This window comes from Lithobates pipiens, unplaced genomic scaffold (assembly GCF_037356315.1).
Source record: "Lithobates pipiens isolate NorthernLeopardFrog02 unplaced genomic scaffold, aLitPip1_a1.2 Scaffold_18, whole genome shotgun sequence".
Lineage (NCBI taxonomy): Eukaryota > Metazoa > Chordata > Amphibia > Anura > Ranidae > Lithobates > Lithobates pipiens.
The window spans coordinates 297,409,989-297,428,423 of NW_027507758.1; the positions used below are offsets into that span (position 1 = coordinate 297,409,989).

An 18,435-nucleotide genomic window follows, 5' to 3' on the forward strand; every position below is an offset into this window, starting at 1 on the left:
GAGGCTGTTCACTTCACTGGGTATATGTGAGGGTTTACATCCACTTTATTGTAATTGTCAATAAAAGGCTTTGACACGTATGAAATGCTTGTAATTATACTTCAATATACCATGATAACATCTGACAAAAATATCTAAAAACACTGAAGCAGCAGATTTTGTGAAAATGTAATTAATATTTGTGTCATTCTCAAAACTTTTGGCCATGGCCGAATTCAAAACATGGAAGTGCAATTATTTGAATAAATATAAACTGCTAAATACCTTTTCTCATCAGCAGTATATAGTAGTAGTCCTTGTGACTTCTATCAGTGCCCGACTGAGCACTGGTTAAAGCTTGAAGCAGGTTTAATTTTCCTCATTTTATGAGGCTGCATGACTTTCTGTCTGGACAGTGCTGATTTGCATTGTGCCGTCACATGCACCCTGCCAAAAAATAAAAATAAAAAATACTCTAGCAATAAACACCAACCTGAGCATGTGCAGATAGATTGGGGACTGTGGAAGAAGGGGAGGATCAGAGAAGACAGGATCAAACAGCCTTTTTACACAATGCAGAGGATTAACTCCTTAGGTTCCACAGTGAGTTTTAACAAGTATGCTTTACTGCATATACAGCCAGATTGTACTGTTGTGGATTTAGTAGCACTTTATTTTTTTAACCTTCACACTCCTTTCTTTCATTGAGTCAACTATATTATTATTATTATACAGGTTTTATATAGCGCCAACAGATGGCGCAGCAATTAATAAAATAAAGGCAGACATTACAGTTGCATTACAATTTGGTACAAGAGAAATCAGAGGGCCCTCATTAGAGCTTACAATCTAAAAAGGAAGAGTCAATTGATACAAAAGGTAATAGCTGTGGGGGACAAGCTCATGGAGGAAGTAAAACAGTGTGAGTTAGAAGCAGGATATGCTTCTTTTGCTTCTTTAACCACTTACAGACCGGACCATTTTGCTGGTCAAAGACTTTTTGCGATTCGGCACTGCATCGCTTTAACTGACAATTGGCTCCCAAACAAAATTGACGTCCTTTTTCACCCACAAATAGCTTTCTTTTGGTGGTATTTAATTACCCCTGCGGTTTTTATTTTTTTGCGCTATAAACAAAAATAGAGCGACAATTTTGAAAAAAACCGCATTATTTTTTACTTTTTGTTATAGCTATCCCCCAAAAATATATAAAAAAAAACATTTTTTTCCCTCAGTTTAGGCCGATACATATTCTTCTACATATTTGTGGTAAAAAAAATAGCAATAAGCGATTATTGATTGGTTTGCGCAAAAGTTATAGCGTTTACAAAATAAGGATAGTTTTATGGCATTTTTATTAATAATTTTTTATTTTTTATTTTTTTACTAGTAATGGCGGCGATCAGCGATTTTTATTGTGACTGCAACATTATGGCGGACACATCAGACATTTTTGACACATTTTTGGGACCATTGTCAGTTATACAGCAATCACTGCTATATAAATGCAGTGATTCCTGTGTAAATGACACTGGCAGTAAAGGGGTTAACCAGTGGGTGGCAGTGTAGGGGTTAAGTGTCCCTAGGGGTGTGTTACTAACTGGGGGGGGTTGGGCTTTCATGTAGTGAACACCGATCTCTTCTCCAATCACATGGAGCAGAGATCAGCGTCACTAGTTGCTAGGCAGAATGGGGAAATGCTGTTTACAATGGCATTTCTCCATTCAGCCCTCTTGTGAGATGATCGCGGGTATGCCCGTGGCGATCGAGTCCACGGGACCCGCTACCGGACTCACGGGGGTCCTGACCGGCACGCGAGCGCGCCGCTGGCAGGGCGGCATTGAAGATTGGACGTACCTGTACGCCAATATGCCTGCCCGTGCCATTCTGCCAACGTACATTGGTGTGCGCTGGTCAGGAACCGGTTAAAAAGAAGAGTTTTCAGGGATCAGCTACAAATTGATAGATTAGGGGACAGTCGGACAGATTGGGGTAGGGAATTCCAAAGGATGGGAGAAGCTCTGGTGAAATCCTGGAGGCGAGCATTGGAGGAGGTGACAAGGGAGCTAGAGAGCAGGAGGTCTTGGGAGGACTGAAGAGAGCGGCTTGGTTGGTATTTTGGGACTAGGTTAGTGATGTAGCTGGGGGCAGAGTTATGGATGGCTTTGTAAATTATTGTTAATGCTTTGAATTTTATTTGTTGGGTGAGTGGAAGCCAGTGGATGGATTGACAGAGAGGGGTGGAGGACACTGAATGGTTGGTAAGGTGGATGAGTCTGGCAGCGGCATTCAATATGGACTGAAGGGGGCATAGTCTATGTAAAGGTAATACAATGAGGAGGGAGTTGCAGTAGTCGAGGCGGGAGATAACCAGGGAGTTAATTTAGAAGCTTGGTGGTATCGTTAGTTAAAAAGGGGTGTATTCTGGAAATGTTGCCTAAGGCACCATGATTTGGACAGGGATTGTATGTGGGCCTGAAAGGACAGTTCAGAGTCTAAGGTTACCCTAGCACCCTGGCATGTGGCAATGGACTGATAGATGTGCCATTGATCTTTTCAGTTAAGTCAGGGTAAGGGGCACGGGGGGCAGGAAATATTAAGAGCTCAGTTTTAGATAGATTAAGTTTCAGGAAGTGGTTTGACATCCAGGCTATGTCTGTTAGTAAATCAGTGATGGAGATTGATGGGGTGAGCTGAGGAGCAGAGAGATAGATTTGGGTGTCATCAGCATATAAATGGAAGTGGAACCCATGGGAGGCTATCATCTGACCCAGGGAGGACATGGATCGAGAATAGTAGGGGTCTAAGGACAGAATCTTGGGGGACCCCAACAGTAAGAGGAGTTGGGGGGAGGAAGTGGAGTTGTAAGTGACACTGAGTATTGATTGTGCAGGAGGACAAAGAGTGTAAAGTGTGAGAGATATCTGTAGAGCGGAGATCTCGAGACAAATTGTCTCAATCTTATTTTTGAAGTGATTAGCAATCCCCTGGGCAGTAAGTTAGCGGGTGGAGGTAATGGAGGTCAAAGTAGAGTGGTAAAGGTGGAAAAGAGTTGACGGGGACTGTGTGAGAGGGTGTTAATGAGAGTGATAAAGTAGGTCTGTTTGGCAGTGTGGAGGCAGGAATATTATTTTTGGAGGGCAGATTTATATTGGCTGAAATCTTGCTGTGACTTAGCCTTACACCACAGACGCTCAAGAGTACGACTATGTTTTTTGAGGCTTCTGGTATTGTCTGTTTGCCAGGGTTGTAGCAGTCGAGGCCTGATTCTGTGCGTAATGAGGGGGGCGAAGGTATCCAGGGTGGATGACCGTGAACTGTTGCAGACAGAAGTGGCCAAGTTGGGGCAAGACAAGGATGAGATTTCGTCGTAGAGACAATCTTTAGCAGAAAAAAGAAGAGAAGGGTTAAGATGGCAAAGGTTTCTACAGGTAATAGTTTAGTAGTTGGAAGGCAAGGAGGAGGCAGAGAGAGTGACACTAATAAGGTGGTGATCAGAGAGAGGAAAAGGAACATTGGAGAGGTTGTGCGGAGTGCATAGGTAGGAGAATATGAGGTCAAGGCAGTTGCCAACAGAGTGGCATTGTTTTAGGTCAAAAGAGGAGGTTAGGCTCAGCAGCTTAGAAGTACCGAATTTCAGAAGATAGAAAGTAGGGTAGCCAGGCAGAGAACTATACAAAACATAATGTATTAAATAGATAATAAAATATTCTCTATACTTTATTGGATATCTATAATACATGAATATTATCTGTGATGAGGAGTTGCACCAAATTAACCTTTAAGCCCTTGTACACACGGTCGGACATTCCGACAACAAAATCCGTCGGATTTTGCCCGAAACTTGTGTTGCATACAGTTGTCGGAAAATCCGATCATACGTAACGTTACTACGTTATTTTGTTACGACGGGACTACGTTCAGGCTAGTAGCCAATAGCTTTGGTCTAGGAATTTGATCTGAGCATGCGTGGCACTTTGTCCGATCGGAATTCTCTACACACAATCGGACAAATTCTGATCGGATCATGTTGTCGGAAAGTTTTATAGCCCAGCTCTAAAACTTTGTCCGTCGGATATTCCGACGTAAACAGTCCGGTGGAGTCCACACACAGTCGGATTATCCGACAACATGGTCCGATCGGACATTTTCCGTCAGAATGTCCGACTGTGTGTACAAGGGCTTAGACTTTGAGCCATGGTTAATAATGTAAAAAAATAAAGAAAAAAATAAAGTTATGCACGCATTTATTCAGAAATGGTTCAGAAGGCTTAAAGCCATTACATTACAGCTGATGACACAAGGATAGTAAATCAAGGCAAGATGGCACAGACCTATGTCCAGTTGAGATTAAAAAAAAAGTTTTGTGGCGTTATGTATTTATGGCTCCAAGAAATGTCATCTGATTTTCATTAAAAGTCAAAATTGTTAAGTCACTGGTGGAACCCAGTTGTCATGGTTATGCAATAGAGTTTGTCTGCTTACCTGTTTCCATGTGTTCATCTCTAGAGACTGCTTTTGTAATCCATCCTCTGGCATGACTCCACCCTAGCTCCTATCAGAGAACTCTATATTAACCTGTGCACTGCAGGCCAACCCTGCTGATCAACCATTGTGTATTGCTTTGTGTGTTTAGCTTCCTGTTACCTGCCGTGTGCGCTTCTGTTGTTCTGTTACCGACTTTGGCGTGTCTTTGACTATCCCTGTTTGCCTGTGATCCTGACCTATTGGCGTGTCCCTGGCTATTCCTGTCTGCTTGTGGCCCCGTCCTTGGCTTTATCCCACACTATCCCTATCCTCCTGTTGCCTACTGTAGGTGCGAGCTGGGGGACCCTGGGGGTCGCGACCTGGAGCCAGTTGCAGCCAAGTCCATCCTCACCACTAGAGGCTCTGGTGAACACCTGCTGGCTCTTAGACTCCGCGCCCCAGGGAATCTTACGCTCTAACCTTGGTGGGATCTGTCTCCCGTCCGCAGCATTCAGCTGTAGGGTCCACAACCTTGCAGTGCACTCCTAATCCCTACGGTGTGCATCTGTCAACTCGCCTCAAGGTGACCTGACAGTTTTATCAGCCATGGACCCAGCTGATGTGCCGCTATCCGCAGATGACCCATTGCAGGGCTTAGTTCACAGACTTGAGACCCAAGAATCACATCAGACCCAGGTGATGCGATTCCTTCAGGATTTGGCATCCAGTGTTGAACAGGTTCAGGCCTCATTAGGACCCTCGGTTCGACAACCTCAACCGCTATCTGCCGCTGCACCTATCGCATCAGTCGCAGCCACACATTCATTACAACTACCAGCTCCGGCCCGTTTCTCTGGGGAATCCAAGGCTTGCAGGGGGTTCCTTAGCCAGTGCACAATTCATTTTGAACTTCAGCCCCAAAATTTCCTGTCCGATCTGGCGAAAGTAGCATATATTATATCCCTCCTGTCCGGCGAGGCGCTAGCTTGGGCTTCCCCTCTGTGGGAACTGAATGATCCAGTGGTTTCTAGCCTGTCTGATTTCTTGAAACTTTTTCGGAATATCTTCGAGGAACCGGGTCGTGTCTCCTCAGCGGCTAGCGCTCTTTTACGTCTCCGTCAAGAGTCCACTTCTGTGGGACAGTATGCTCTTCAGTTCCGTATCCTTACAGCTGAATTGAGCTGGAATAATGAGGCCCTAGTTGCAACCTTTTTACATGGCCTCTCTGATAGAGTGAAAGATGAATTAGCAGGAAGATCCCTTCCTGCTGATCTGGACAGTGTCATCACCTTGTGTAACCAGATCGATATTCCCTTTCAGGAGAGGGCCCTGGAAAAAAGATGCCAGCACTCCCCGTTCTTTAGACAGCCTGAGCTCCCAATACCTTCTCTTCAATCCGAGGAGCACCCCCTGCCTGCTGAGGAACCTATGCAGTTGGGCCGGACAAAGTTATCTCCCGAAGAACACGCTAGGCGCAGAACTCTGAGCCTATGCCTCTATTGTGGGGCCAAAGGTCATTTCCGTGACACTTGTTCTCTTCGTCCGGAAAAACGCTCAGGGCTAATACATCTGGAAGGTGGAGTATTAGACCCTGAAATATCATCTTCACCTTCTCCTCTTCTCCTTTCTGTGTTGCTTCATGTCGGTGCTTCCTCTCGTTCGGTCTCAGCACATCTGGATTCCGGAGCCGCTGCCAATTTCATGGATTGGGAAACTGCATCCTCTATGAGACTTACCCTTTTGCCCCTTACAACGCCATTGGTGGTTTGGCGATTGATGGCACTGTTCTCCCAGGGGGCCCTATCCGCTTCCAGACTCTTCCTGTTAAGATGTCAGTAGGGACACTCCACCAGGAGTGGATATCCTTCCTTGTCTTACCTAAGGCTTCATCTCCTATCATATTAGGTCTTCCTTGGTTACGGCTCCATTCTCCACACGTTGACTGGTCTGATGGACAGATCCTGGCTTGGGGTTCCTCCTTTTCCTCTTCCTGCCTACTCAAGGGTACCCCAAAAGAGAAACTTCCTGTTACCACCATCCCAGTATCTTCTGCTCTTCCCGCTGTATATAGCGATCTCTGGGATGTATCCTGCAATAGTCGGACTTGTGCACTCTCTAGGTCATGTGGTACTCTGGATGAGGGGCCCACAAATGAACCTGAGTCGATCATTCACTCCAGTTTGCATAACCATTTACCTTTGCCTGTCCCTAATCTCCCTTGGACGCACAGCCAGGCTAACTTGTCTGCAAGTTCCACAGTCGCTATGCCCTGTGATGCGATTGAGATGTTCGCTACACCTGACAATACTATTCAGTCGGCCTCTGCACCAGTTATGCCAGTCCAGCCCATGCCCAATGAGCTTCCTGCTTCTTGTTCAGGACCTTCTGTGACCTGGCCTCACCCTACTTCTACTATTTCCGTTCAAACCCGTTTAAGAGGCTCAATCCATCCTTTGGATAGACTGCCTCATTCGGCCAGGTGGGGTTTTCAATCTTTTTCTCAGGGCTCTCTGCATTCTGTTTGTGTTTCAGCTATCCAGCTTGACTCTTGTGACATGTCACCTTCTAACCAACCTGACCTCAGGGATCCACTGACCTCTGCCCAGTCTGGTGGTCCTGTTCTGGATGCCCAGCTCATCTTTAAGGGTCTGGGGGACCCTGCTCAGGCTCCTGATCTTCTCATGCCCTTACCCATTCCTAAAAAGCCTTTAGTCCTCAAGTCCTCTCTTCCTCTCCCTACCTCGGTTCCAGTCTCTGAGGATAATCTAAAATACGAGGTTAGTCAAGTTTTGGATTCCCGGCTCCGTAAAGGCATTCTTCAGTACCTCGTACATTGGAAAGGGTTTGGCCCTGAGGAGAGGTCTTTGATTACTGCATCTGAGGTCTTTGCTCCTAGTCTGTTGAGAAGGTTCCATCTGGAGTTTCCCTTTAAGCCTGGACCCAGGCGGGGGAGGGGGAGGCCTCGTAAGAGGGAGGGTACTGTCATGGTTATGCAATAGTGTTTGTCTGCTTACCTGTTTCCATGTGTTCATCTCTAGAGACCAGCCGACCCTCACCTGGCTGGTTTTGTAATCCATCCTCTGGCATGACTCCACCCTAGCTCCTATCAGAGAACTCTATATTAACCTGTGCACTGCAGGCCAACCCTGCTAATCAACCATTGTTTATTGCTTTGTGTGTTTAGCTTCCTGTTACCTGCCGTGTGCGCTTCTGTTGTTCCGTTACCGACTTTGGAGTGTCCTTGACTATCCCTGTTTGCCTGTGATCCTGACCTATTGGCGTGTCCCTGACTATTCCTGTCTGCTTGTGGCCCCGACCTTGGCTTTATCCCTCACTATCCCTATCCTCCTGTTGCCTACTGTGGGTGCGAGCTGGGGGACCCTGGGGGTCGCGACCTGGAGCCAGTTGCAGCCAAGTCCATCCTCACCACTAGAGGCTCTGGTAAACACCTGCTGGCTCATAGACTCCGCGCCCCAGGGAATCTTACGCTCTAACCTTGGTGGGATCTGTCTCCCGTCCGCAGCAGTCAGCTGTAAGGTCCACAACCTTGCGGTGCACTCCTGATCCCTACGGTGTGCTTCTGTCACCTCACCTCAAGGTGACCTGACACCTGTTTATTGGCAATAAACCCTACTAAGCATTTTCTTTAGCTGTGGATTGGATCTGTGCACAGATATTTTGGTCAATACTTGTAAACATTTTTTTTGGGATGTCCTAATTTAGCATCCTGATTCACCAGGAAATGTATATTGATTAGAACTTTAATTATTTTCAAGTAGTGTTGCTTCTGTTTGAGACGTTTTGTCATTTTTTTTTTTCTTTTTTTACTTTAGTGTTTTGAATAATTGTAATGATCCACCTTTTCTGAGATTAGATCACTGAGATTTTGATATTGTCCTTTTTTTTTTTTTTTCCATGTCACGGTTCTTCATATTCCTAGAATGACAAGTATTTTGTATCTCTTCCCAATCCTATGTGCTTCATCGACTTCTTTTTTTCAGTCTGCCAAAATCTGCCTCTATAGAGCTATGGTGCACTTCTACAGAATTCGAAAGCAGCAAAACTAAGCAAAAAGGCCCCTGCCAACTACTATCACCAGAAAGGCACGCAGGGTTCCAATTTTCATTTACTTTACAGTGCATCCGGAAAGTATTCACAGTGCTTCACATTTTCCACATTTTATGTTACAGCCTTATTCCAAAATGAATTCATTATTTTCCTCAAAATTCTACAAGCAATACCCCACAATGACAACATGAAAGGAGTTTGAAATCTGTGAAATTTATTAAAAATAAAAAACGAGAAAATCACATGTACAGTGGATATAAAAAGTCTATACACCCTTATTAAAATGTCAGGTTTCTGTGATGTAAAAAAATGATACAAAGATAAATCATTTCAGAACTTTTTCCACCTTTAATGTGGTTACATAAGTGTGCACACCCTTAAATTAATACTTTGACGAAGCATCTTTTGATTTGATTACAGCACTCATTTTGGGTACGAGTCTGTCAGTATCTCACATCTTGACTTAGCACATCTGCCCACTCTTCTTTGCAAAAACACTGCAAATCTGTGCCCAGTCCTCTTCAGATCACCCCACAGATTCAGGTCTAGGCTCTGGCTGGGCCATTCCAAAACTTTAATCTTCTTCTGGTGAAGCCATTCCTTTGTTGATTTGGATGTATGCTTTGGGTTGATGTCATGCTGAAAGATGAAGTTACTCTTCATGTTCAGCTTTCTAGCAGAAGGTTTTGTGCCAATATTGACTGGTATTTGGAACTGTTCAGAATTCCCTCTACCTTGACTAAGGCCTCTGTTCCAGCTGAAGAAAAACAGCACCAAAGCATGATGCTGCCCACCACCATGCTTCACTGTGGGTATGGTGTTCTTTTGGGTAATGTGTAGCGTTGTTTTTGCGCCAAGCATCTTTTGGAATTGTGGCCAAAAAGTTCAACCTTGGTTTCCTCAGACCATAACACATTTCCCCACATGCTTTTGGGAGACTTCAGATGTGTTTTTGCAAAGTTTAGCCAGGCTTGAATATTTTTCTTTGTAAGAAAAGGCTTCTGTGTTGCCACTCTACCCCATAGCCTAGATATATGAAGAATATGGGAGATTGTTGTCACATGTACCACACAGCCAGTGCTTGCCAGATATTCCTGCAGCTTCTTTGATGTTGCTGTAGGCCTCCTTGCAGCCTCCCTGACCAATTTTTGTCTTGTCTTTTGATCAATTTTTGAGGGACGTCCAATTCCTGGTAATGTCACTGTTGTGCCATATTTTTTCCACTTAATGATGACTGTCTTCACTGTTTTCCATGGTATATCTAATGCCTTGGAAGTTTGTCTGTACCTTTCTCCTGACTAATACCTTTTTAATAATGAGATCCCTCTGATGCTTTGGAAGCTCTCTGTGGACCATAGCTTTTGCTGTAGGATGCGACTAAGAAAATGTCACGAAAGACTTACTAGAATAGCTGAACTTTATTTGGGGTCAAGTGGAGGCACTTTAAATGATGGCAGGTGCATGCTTAATTCTGAACACACCTACATCTCCAGTTATAAGAGGGTGTACACACCTATGCAACCACATTAGTTTAGTTTTACCCCCCCAAAAAAATATATTTTGGTTTGTTTTCAATTGAATTGTACAGTTTATAGGTCACATTAAAGGTGGAAAAAGTTCTGAAATGATTTATCTTTGTCTCTTTTTTTTACATCACAGAAACCTGACATTTTAACAGGGATGTGTAGATTTTTAATATATGTACATAAGTATTCGCAGCCTTTGTCATGACACTCAAAATTGAGCTCAGGTGCATCCTGTTTCCACTGATAATCCTTGAGATATTTCTGCAACTTGTTTGGAGTCCACCTGTGGTAAACTCAGTTCGTTGGACATGATTTGGAAAGGCACACACCTGTTTATATAAGGTCCCACAGTTAACCGTGCATGTCAGAGCACAAACCAAGCCATGAAGTCCAAGGAATTGTGTGTAGACCTCCGAGACTGGATTGTATTGAGGCACAGATCTGGGGAAGGGTACAGAAACATTTATGCAGCATTGAAGGTCCCAATAAGCACAGTGGCCTCCATCATTAAAAAATGGAAGAAGTTTTGAACCATCAGGACTCTTATTAGAGCAGGCCGCCCAGCCAAACTGAGCGATCCATGGAGAACGGCCTTAGTCAGGGAGGTGATCAAGAACCTGATGGTCACTGACAGAGCTCCAGTATTTCTCTGTGGAGAGAAGAGAACCTCCCAGATGAACAACCATCTCTGCGGCACTCCACCAATCAGGCCTGTATGGTAGAGTGGCCAGATGAAAGCCACTTCTTAGTAAAAGGCACATGGCAGCCTGCCTGTAGTTTGCCATAAGGCACTTGAAGGATTCTCAGACCATGAGTAACAAAATTCTCTGGTCTGATGAAGCAAAGATGGAACTTTTTGGCCTAAATTGCAAGCATCATGTCTGGAGGAAACCAGGAACCACTCATTACCTGGCCAATACATCCCTACAGTGAAGCATGGTGGTGGCAGCCTCATGCTGTTGGGATGTTTTTCAGTGGCAGAAACTAGGAGACTGATCAGGATCGAGGGAAAGATGACTGCAGCAATGTACAGAGACAGCCTTGATGAAAACCAGCTTCAGAGCGCTCTGGACCTCAGACTGGGGTGAAGGTTCATCTTCCAACAGGAGCCAAGACTTGAACCCAAGTGAACATCTCTGGAGAGATCTGAAAATGGCTGTACACCGATGCTCCCCATCCCATGATGGTGCTTGAGAGGTTCTGCAAAAAAGGATCAGAGAAACTGGCCAAAAATAGGTGTGCCAAGCTTGTAGCATCATACCCAAAAAGACTTGAGGCTGTAATTGGTGCCAAAGGTGCTTCAACAAAGTATTGCGCAAAGGCTGTGAATACTTATGTACATGTGATTTATTTCATTAAAATTTTTTTATAAATTTGCAAGGATTTCAAACAAACTTCTTTCACATTGCCATTGTGGGGTATTGCTTGTAGAATTTTGAGGAAAATAATGAATTTAATCAGTTATGGAATAAGGCTGTAACTTAACAAAATGTGGAAAAAGTGAAGCATTGTGAATACTTTCCACATGCACTGTATATTAAAATGAGACGATACCTATTTGATAATAGTAATAAACATGCCTAAACAAACCTATGTTCCATTTTGGGTACTGTTGTGTTGATAGCATACATCTTCCAGCTAGATGGTTGCAAAATATTGGAGAACTCAGTGTGACATCATCTTTAGTCTACATTACTCCATTTTACTATTTCAGGGGAATGACGAGGGTAAGTAAGGTTGCACTGCCTTGTTGGACCCTAAGCAGTATAGTAGTATCTAAAATAGTAAACCAAAGAGCAGATTGGAACATTACTCTGTGCAGTCCCAATTCACCTGGATTTACTGAAGGTGTTGGTAGTGAATGGTGGAGGTGCACTGCAGGAATCTTGGCTCTTCTGTTTATAGGCCCATTAGAGTCCTGAGTGGGGATCTGGTGAGATAAGAGAACTTGCAAAAGGACCTGTACATTCTTTTTTATATTTCAACCACAGAAGGCCCTTCACCAAGTAAATTCCAGGTTCTGGAGTGTTAAAATAATAATTCACAGCAAGTGAAAGAGTGTCTTGATGCAGTTTGTGGGTCTTCCCATCATTGTAATACGTGGAATTTTTAGCTTGTGCAGCAATTCATGGTCCAGATTCTAGACCATATGGAGGATGGTGGCTGAATTCCCAGGTAGCAGGGCTCGTTTTATTTTTTTTTGTAAGAATATGTAACACGTTATGGTAATCCTAGTTATATAAACAGTAATCATTTCGATTTGCTTGTTTGGTGTCTGTAATTAAATTTTATTGTTTTTGTATTTGATCTGCAACATTGCTAAACAAATAAAGATTATTTTTGATGGTCATTTGATTTTTAAAATAAATGGACAAGAAATATTTACCTCCTTATTTTATTTGCATTTCAGAAGAGCAGTTTTACCGATGACAGTGGAATGGCTAATTGGATGGAGCACATTTTTCTCTCCCATGGTGCATTGCTGGCTAAGAGCTGTCAAGCTGCAGTTGAGCTAGCAAGGCATGAGCCAGAGATCCAGTCTATGGCTTTCCAGTATGGAAAACATATGTCCTTAAGTTATAAGGTATGTATTTGCTGTCATATTTTCTTCAGCATGTGTCTGAAGGATTTCAGACGATACTTCACTGTTGGCTGAGCAGCAATGACCTTTTTTTACATTAATGTCACAAGTGATACATTTTTTTATTTTACTATATTCTTGCTCTAAGCGGTGTATTATGTTGCTTAAAATTGATTTGCATAGATGCCCATCTTCTCAGATCTGACATGCTATATGTCAATGATCTGTGTGCTCTTTCCCAGCTATGGCCTGGATTCTTTATTTACTTTGTGAGAAGAGGGTACGTCTACTATAAATTAGGCTGCTTTTCATACCCATAGGTAATTTCATTTGTTGGCAGGTGGAAGAAATTATTGTAAGTTCATATAAGGTAAATTACAAGTGGAGGAACGGAATTATTGGTTTGCTTTGGCTCTGCACATAGTCTTGTTTTTGGCCAAAATATGTATCTAAATCCCTTCTGTTCAATGAAGATGTTTGAAGGATTTTTTTTTTATCTATACTGGAAGCACTCTTGTTTCTGATACATTAATACTACTTTTACTTTCCACCTTGTAAGCTAAATAAACAAAAATTTATTTTAATTTATGAAAAGTGGAACAGTTGTCCATGGTAACCTGTCTGAATCATTGCTTAACACTTCCAGTGTAGTTTTGTGGAATAAGTAGGAAAACTATATGGTTGCTGTGCGCAGCTGGCCCATTATTTGATTGATCCGGTTTTCATGAATCATATTCCATGGCAGATGTAAGCCCATGTTTATATATTCTTTAGACCTGGTGAGTGCATAAGCCAATATTCAGTTCTGGAAGACTAAGACTTCATACACCTGTAAGGGTGTGTAATTCATTTTTGAAAATATTTGTGATGTAGCATAGACTCCTGGAATAGTACGTTTGGCAGGTATGGCATATTATCACTGATAACTGCTGCATATTTAAAAATGAATGACATGGCTAATAATTGCAGACATCCAAAAACTGGTGTTTAATGATCAAGTTATCTAAAACGCTAAAAAAAAAAATTTATGGAAAAGGCAAAAGTCCTGGAAGTCGCACATCACTACAATACCCCATAAGAAGGTGTATGGCAGCCTCAGCTCTTGCTCCAACCAGGCCACGTCCCAACATATTTCACTCCATCCACAGAGCTTAGTCATGGTCATTCCCTTTTCCATTGGATGTCTATAGCTGGGACAAGCTCTGTTCTTGTCTGCACCCCAAGCAGTTGCTAGATAAGAGGACGTGGTGGAGCCTTGAGCGACACCTGTAAATTTAGCTTGGGTCACTCTAAAATTTGTGTTCACTTGCCTGTTTTAAAAGACCATTTTTTCTACCTATGATCAGACTGAAAGGGTTACTCACTATAGATTAATATTACACTCTAGTTCTTTCAAGAGTTTCTACAAAGACAAATGGCTAATACCAATGAGTGCCTAGCAAAGTGTTTACAAGACTTGTTCACACTGTGAGCAATGACCTGCATTTTTCTGCACTAGTAAGCAGGTCTCTCTGTTTACTATGCTGTAAATTTGCAGCATAAACAACATTCATATTCTTAACAGGCAGCAAAATAGATTTAATACAAGTCATCTCTGACCACTGCATGTACATGTAATGTGAAGTAATAAACGCTAAAATATCATACAGACTCACAACAAAGACTAGTCAATTTCCAATTTTCTAGTCAAGAAATCAACTACCTGCCTGCAAATACAAAAAAGCGGAGTAGACTCCATTTTTGTTGCTGTAGAGAACCAGGTAAAATGGATAACAGGGCAGTTTTGCGGAAGGAGAAGATGACTCACCATAAACATTGTTATAGGTGTCAAAAATCATCTTCCAAAATGGCCTAATCTTACAACAATCCTACCAGATGTGAAGGTAGGTACCTCTAGTACGATTACACCACCAGCACGTCTCAGAGACCTGTGGGAAAATGCGATGGAGAGAGGCTAGGTCTCTATACCACCTGGTAAGAATCTTAAAAAATTTCCCCTGAGAATAACACACAATACTAGATTTATGAGCAAAGTGAAAAGCCTTAGCCCATGCTGCACGGTCCAGCTGCTGGCCCAGGTCCCTTTTTTATGCGGCCAAGGAGGGAGGAAAAGGAGTGGCAACTGAAGATTGGAGCTAGCATGTGTGTAGGGGGCTCCGAGAGAGAGCACAGCTGTTCAAAGTCAGTAAGAGGGCGCCTAACGAGTCGAAGAACAGAGGAATTTACAAAAAGCCGAGAACTGGTATGTCTTTAACCAATCCATCCCTGTCCGTGGAGCATCCATAGTTTAATACTGACATGTAATCACACACACAGGTTGAACTTGTGTCTTTTTTCAACCTCACCTACTATGTAACCTACTATATGTAACTGTGTAGTAGTCAAAGAAAGGAGGTGAGGTACTTGGGGCTATGCAGAGCTATTAAAGTCCCTCAAGGCCTGCAAATGACAACCCCTTTAAAAAGGCAGGGTTGTGAAACACGGGGGGCAAAGAGCTAGTGTCTGTGAATAAAGCATAGAAAGACCTACATTTACTGCTTGTTCAGAATATGTAAATACTTTAGTGTGCATAGTCTGGGACCAGATTCACATTAAAAATAAGTGCGATATATAACTGTGAGGCTAGGTTGATAAATCCTGTTGCTACTCACTGTATACTGTAGCTGTAGCTGCTGACTTTTAAAAATGAGGTACTTACCAGTCCCTGGAGTCCAGTGTTGTCTTCCCACAGCAGTTCTTCTGACTGAAGCGAGTCCCTGACACTGCCATCTTGGATTCAAGGACCGGTTATGATTCCTGAAGAAGTTCCCACTGCGCGTGTATGAGAATGCATGGTGCAGTGGACGTTGTTCTCGCGAAAGTTAAAATTGAGGAAGTGGGAGGTGGTACCTACTTCCCATGAAGGAAAAAAAAACCTCAAACATGTTAGGGGTGAGGAGGAGGAGAAGTGACACTAACTTTTGGATGAAGGTCCGTTTTAAGAATCACTGCTGCTGTTTCTATGTTTGTGTATGCAACTTCTTGATCAGAGAGTTTTTCTGTTTGTAGTTTTTTACTTGTGTTTGTGATACTTACACTATAAAGCAGAAGTAGAGATTATTGCATAAAAAAAATAAACCGCAGTAGGCAGAGTTTTATCTGAAGAAGACTCCAGGGTGCTTCAAAAGCTTGCACTTCGATTTCTTTAGTTTGCTGGTAAATAGTATCATGCTAATCCAAACTTCTTCATTATAAAATAATATCTGAGCAATATGACAACGCGAAGCAGAGCAGGCATGCTGCAGTTATTTATTGTTTTCTGTTTTATAAAACTGATGAATAGTCACACCTTAGTGGTGCGTTACCCCATGCACATCAGTGCACCCCATTCATTTTAAATGTGCTACCAATGCACTACAATGAACCTTTTAATACACATACGCTTTTTTCCCCAGTGTGGCACAAAACATATATGGGTCACTTCTGTGCATTGCGGTGTGCTAAAACAAAGGTCCATTGTGGTATGTGGTGTTGGAGATTTGCTCTGGGTTTTTACCTGCTTATAAGATATATTTAGGGTACAGCTGGGATATTTGTGCATTCTTAGGAAACCAGGCAACTATAACTGTAAATATAACATGCTTGTTTAATTAGCTGTCCCTATATCTACTCTTGCAATCTCCCATTCTACAAAAATTTCTGTTGGCGAAAAGTGTTCTTTGAGACACTGAAACAGATAAATATCTGTTAAGTATGCGCTTAGAAAGTATATTGGTGCTGATTACAAGTTCTCTTTAGCCTAGGTTCACGTTGGAGTCGCATGACAAGTCACAGCCTATTGGAGGCAATGGCACTGTTCCAATTGTTGCGAAACCGTTCTTGCGGCGCCACACCGATTTGGAAAAGTAGTTCCTGCACTACTTTTACCGATTTCAGGTGTGACTTCAATAGACTTCTGTGCATGAAGCCACACAGATGTTTATCAAGTAGCAGCTGAAATCACTCTGACCTTGCTACTTTGAAATCTCGCTACTTCAAGTGAAGTGGTACGATTTCAAAGTAGCATCAATGTGAACCAGGGCTCTAGGATAATTTTCTTCTGCTTTCTGTCACTCTTTATGAAGAAATCCCTTATTTTTTCTATGTACATGTTGTTTAAAGTAATGGAAAAGAACAGATTTTTGCATACATAATTTAATAGTATTTTTCAAGTACATAGCACTCTAGTGATGTATTCCCTGAAGTTTTCAGGTTTTGCCCAGGAGCATCCTGGACTAAGGGTGACAGCTAAGAGTTTTTACTGTTTTATACTGCAAACTACTGCGCCCTCATGGGGATATACACAGAGTTGACAAATTTAAAATGAGGCCTGATGTCACTATATAGCAAAATAACGAACCTGCTAAAATTGTAACACTGTCTCCTTCTTCCTTGTTGCATGTTTTATTTAATAGTAGCTTGCTTTGTTGTATATTCTTACAAAGGCTAGGTGTCTTTGTTATGCAAAATATAAAGAGTGCTTGGAAAGCCTAATTAATTTTCATTATTCTAAGACCATTCATTAAACTACAAATGTTTCATGTTGATAAAAGGGTTCTTTCATGTATTACCTTTTATATGGTATGAGGTTAAAAAATAGCAGTAATATATTTTTACTCATCTAAAAATATTAGTTTGATTACTGGTTATAGTCCTGTGACTATCAGTGTGTTGACAATTGTGACTTCAGATAGTATTATGTTTTTGGACAGACATTGGGAAAATCAGAGATGATGCCCAATTTTAAATGGGTTGTTTCCAATTACAATGAGTAATATATTTGTCCCATCCTCTTTTTTTTTTTTCCCCTCTTCCCCCTCCCCCTTTCCTTCCGTTTCACCCCTCCCTTTTACCTTTCCTCTTTCTCTCCCCTTCTTCTCCCTCTCCCTTTTTATCTTTATTTTTTACCTTTTCTTCTTTTCCTATACCCTTCTTCTCCTTCCCCTCCTCTTCTCTCCTTCCTTGCCCATTGCCTTATTTTCCATTCCCATGCCCTTCTTCCTTTTTCCTTCTCACCCTTTTCCCCTTCACACCTCCATCCCACTCCCATTTTTTACTAGTATGTTTTCTTTTCCATGTTTTAAAAATGTTCTCTCTTTTTCCTTTTTTAACCACTTGCTGTCTGGAATGTAAAGGAATGGCTGGACAGCTATCTACTGAGGACAGGAACGTGTAATAAAACATCCTCTCACTCTTGCCGCTCATGCACACCTTCTAGCACTGCTTATGCATGCCCTTAGTACACAGCAGGTCACAGAGGCCATTTTATTGTCATTTCATTACCATGTGATCACTGTGACCAATCGCATATGTGTACAAAAGCTGCATATTGCAGCCAGAACTTTTTTCCTCTTACAGTGGTCGACTGTGAAAGGAAAAACAGAGTGCACCCTTTAGCTCCTGCTACAGTTATTAAAGGATATGTAAAGTCTTGTTTAAAAAAAAAATAAATAAATACATGTCTTACTTACCTCCTCTGTGCAGTTGGTTGATCCTCCCCTTCTAGGGTCCTTCAGTGGAGCTCCTGGTTCCTCCTCTTCTCGAGTGCTCTGTTGGAGAGCCGCTGTCCCTCAGGGCACTCATGCGGGCGCGTTCCTGTGTCCTGCTGCTGTGACCATTAACACAGACAGCAGGACTCGGCCCCACCCCCTGGCTCCAGCATCATTGGATTTGATTGACAGCAGCAGGAGCCAATAGCTGCTCTGCTATCTATCTATCAGGACCCGAGACCTAGGCTGGTGTGCTCGCCCCTGTCGCTGGAAAGACCAGGTTCAGGTAAGTAAAAGCGGGGCACTG

At 42.6% G+C, this 18,435-nt stretch overlaps 1 protein-coding gene across 1 annotated transcript in view; it reads left to right on the forward strand.

The window, feature by feature from the left end:
• The window catches only part of PDSS2 (decaprenyl diphosphate synthase subunit 2), a 358,375-nt gene that overhangs the window by 316,951 nt on the left and 22,989 nt on the right, over positions 1-18,435 (forward strand). The window contains exon 6 of the mRNA XM_077487165.1: positions 12,451-12,624. Coding sequence (XP_077343291.1) covers positions 12,451-12,624 — 174 coding nt within the window. The remainder of the gene's footprint in view (positions 1-12,450; positions 12,625-18,435) is intronic.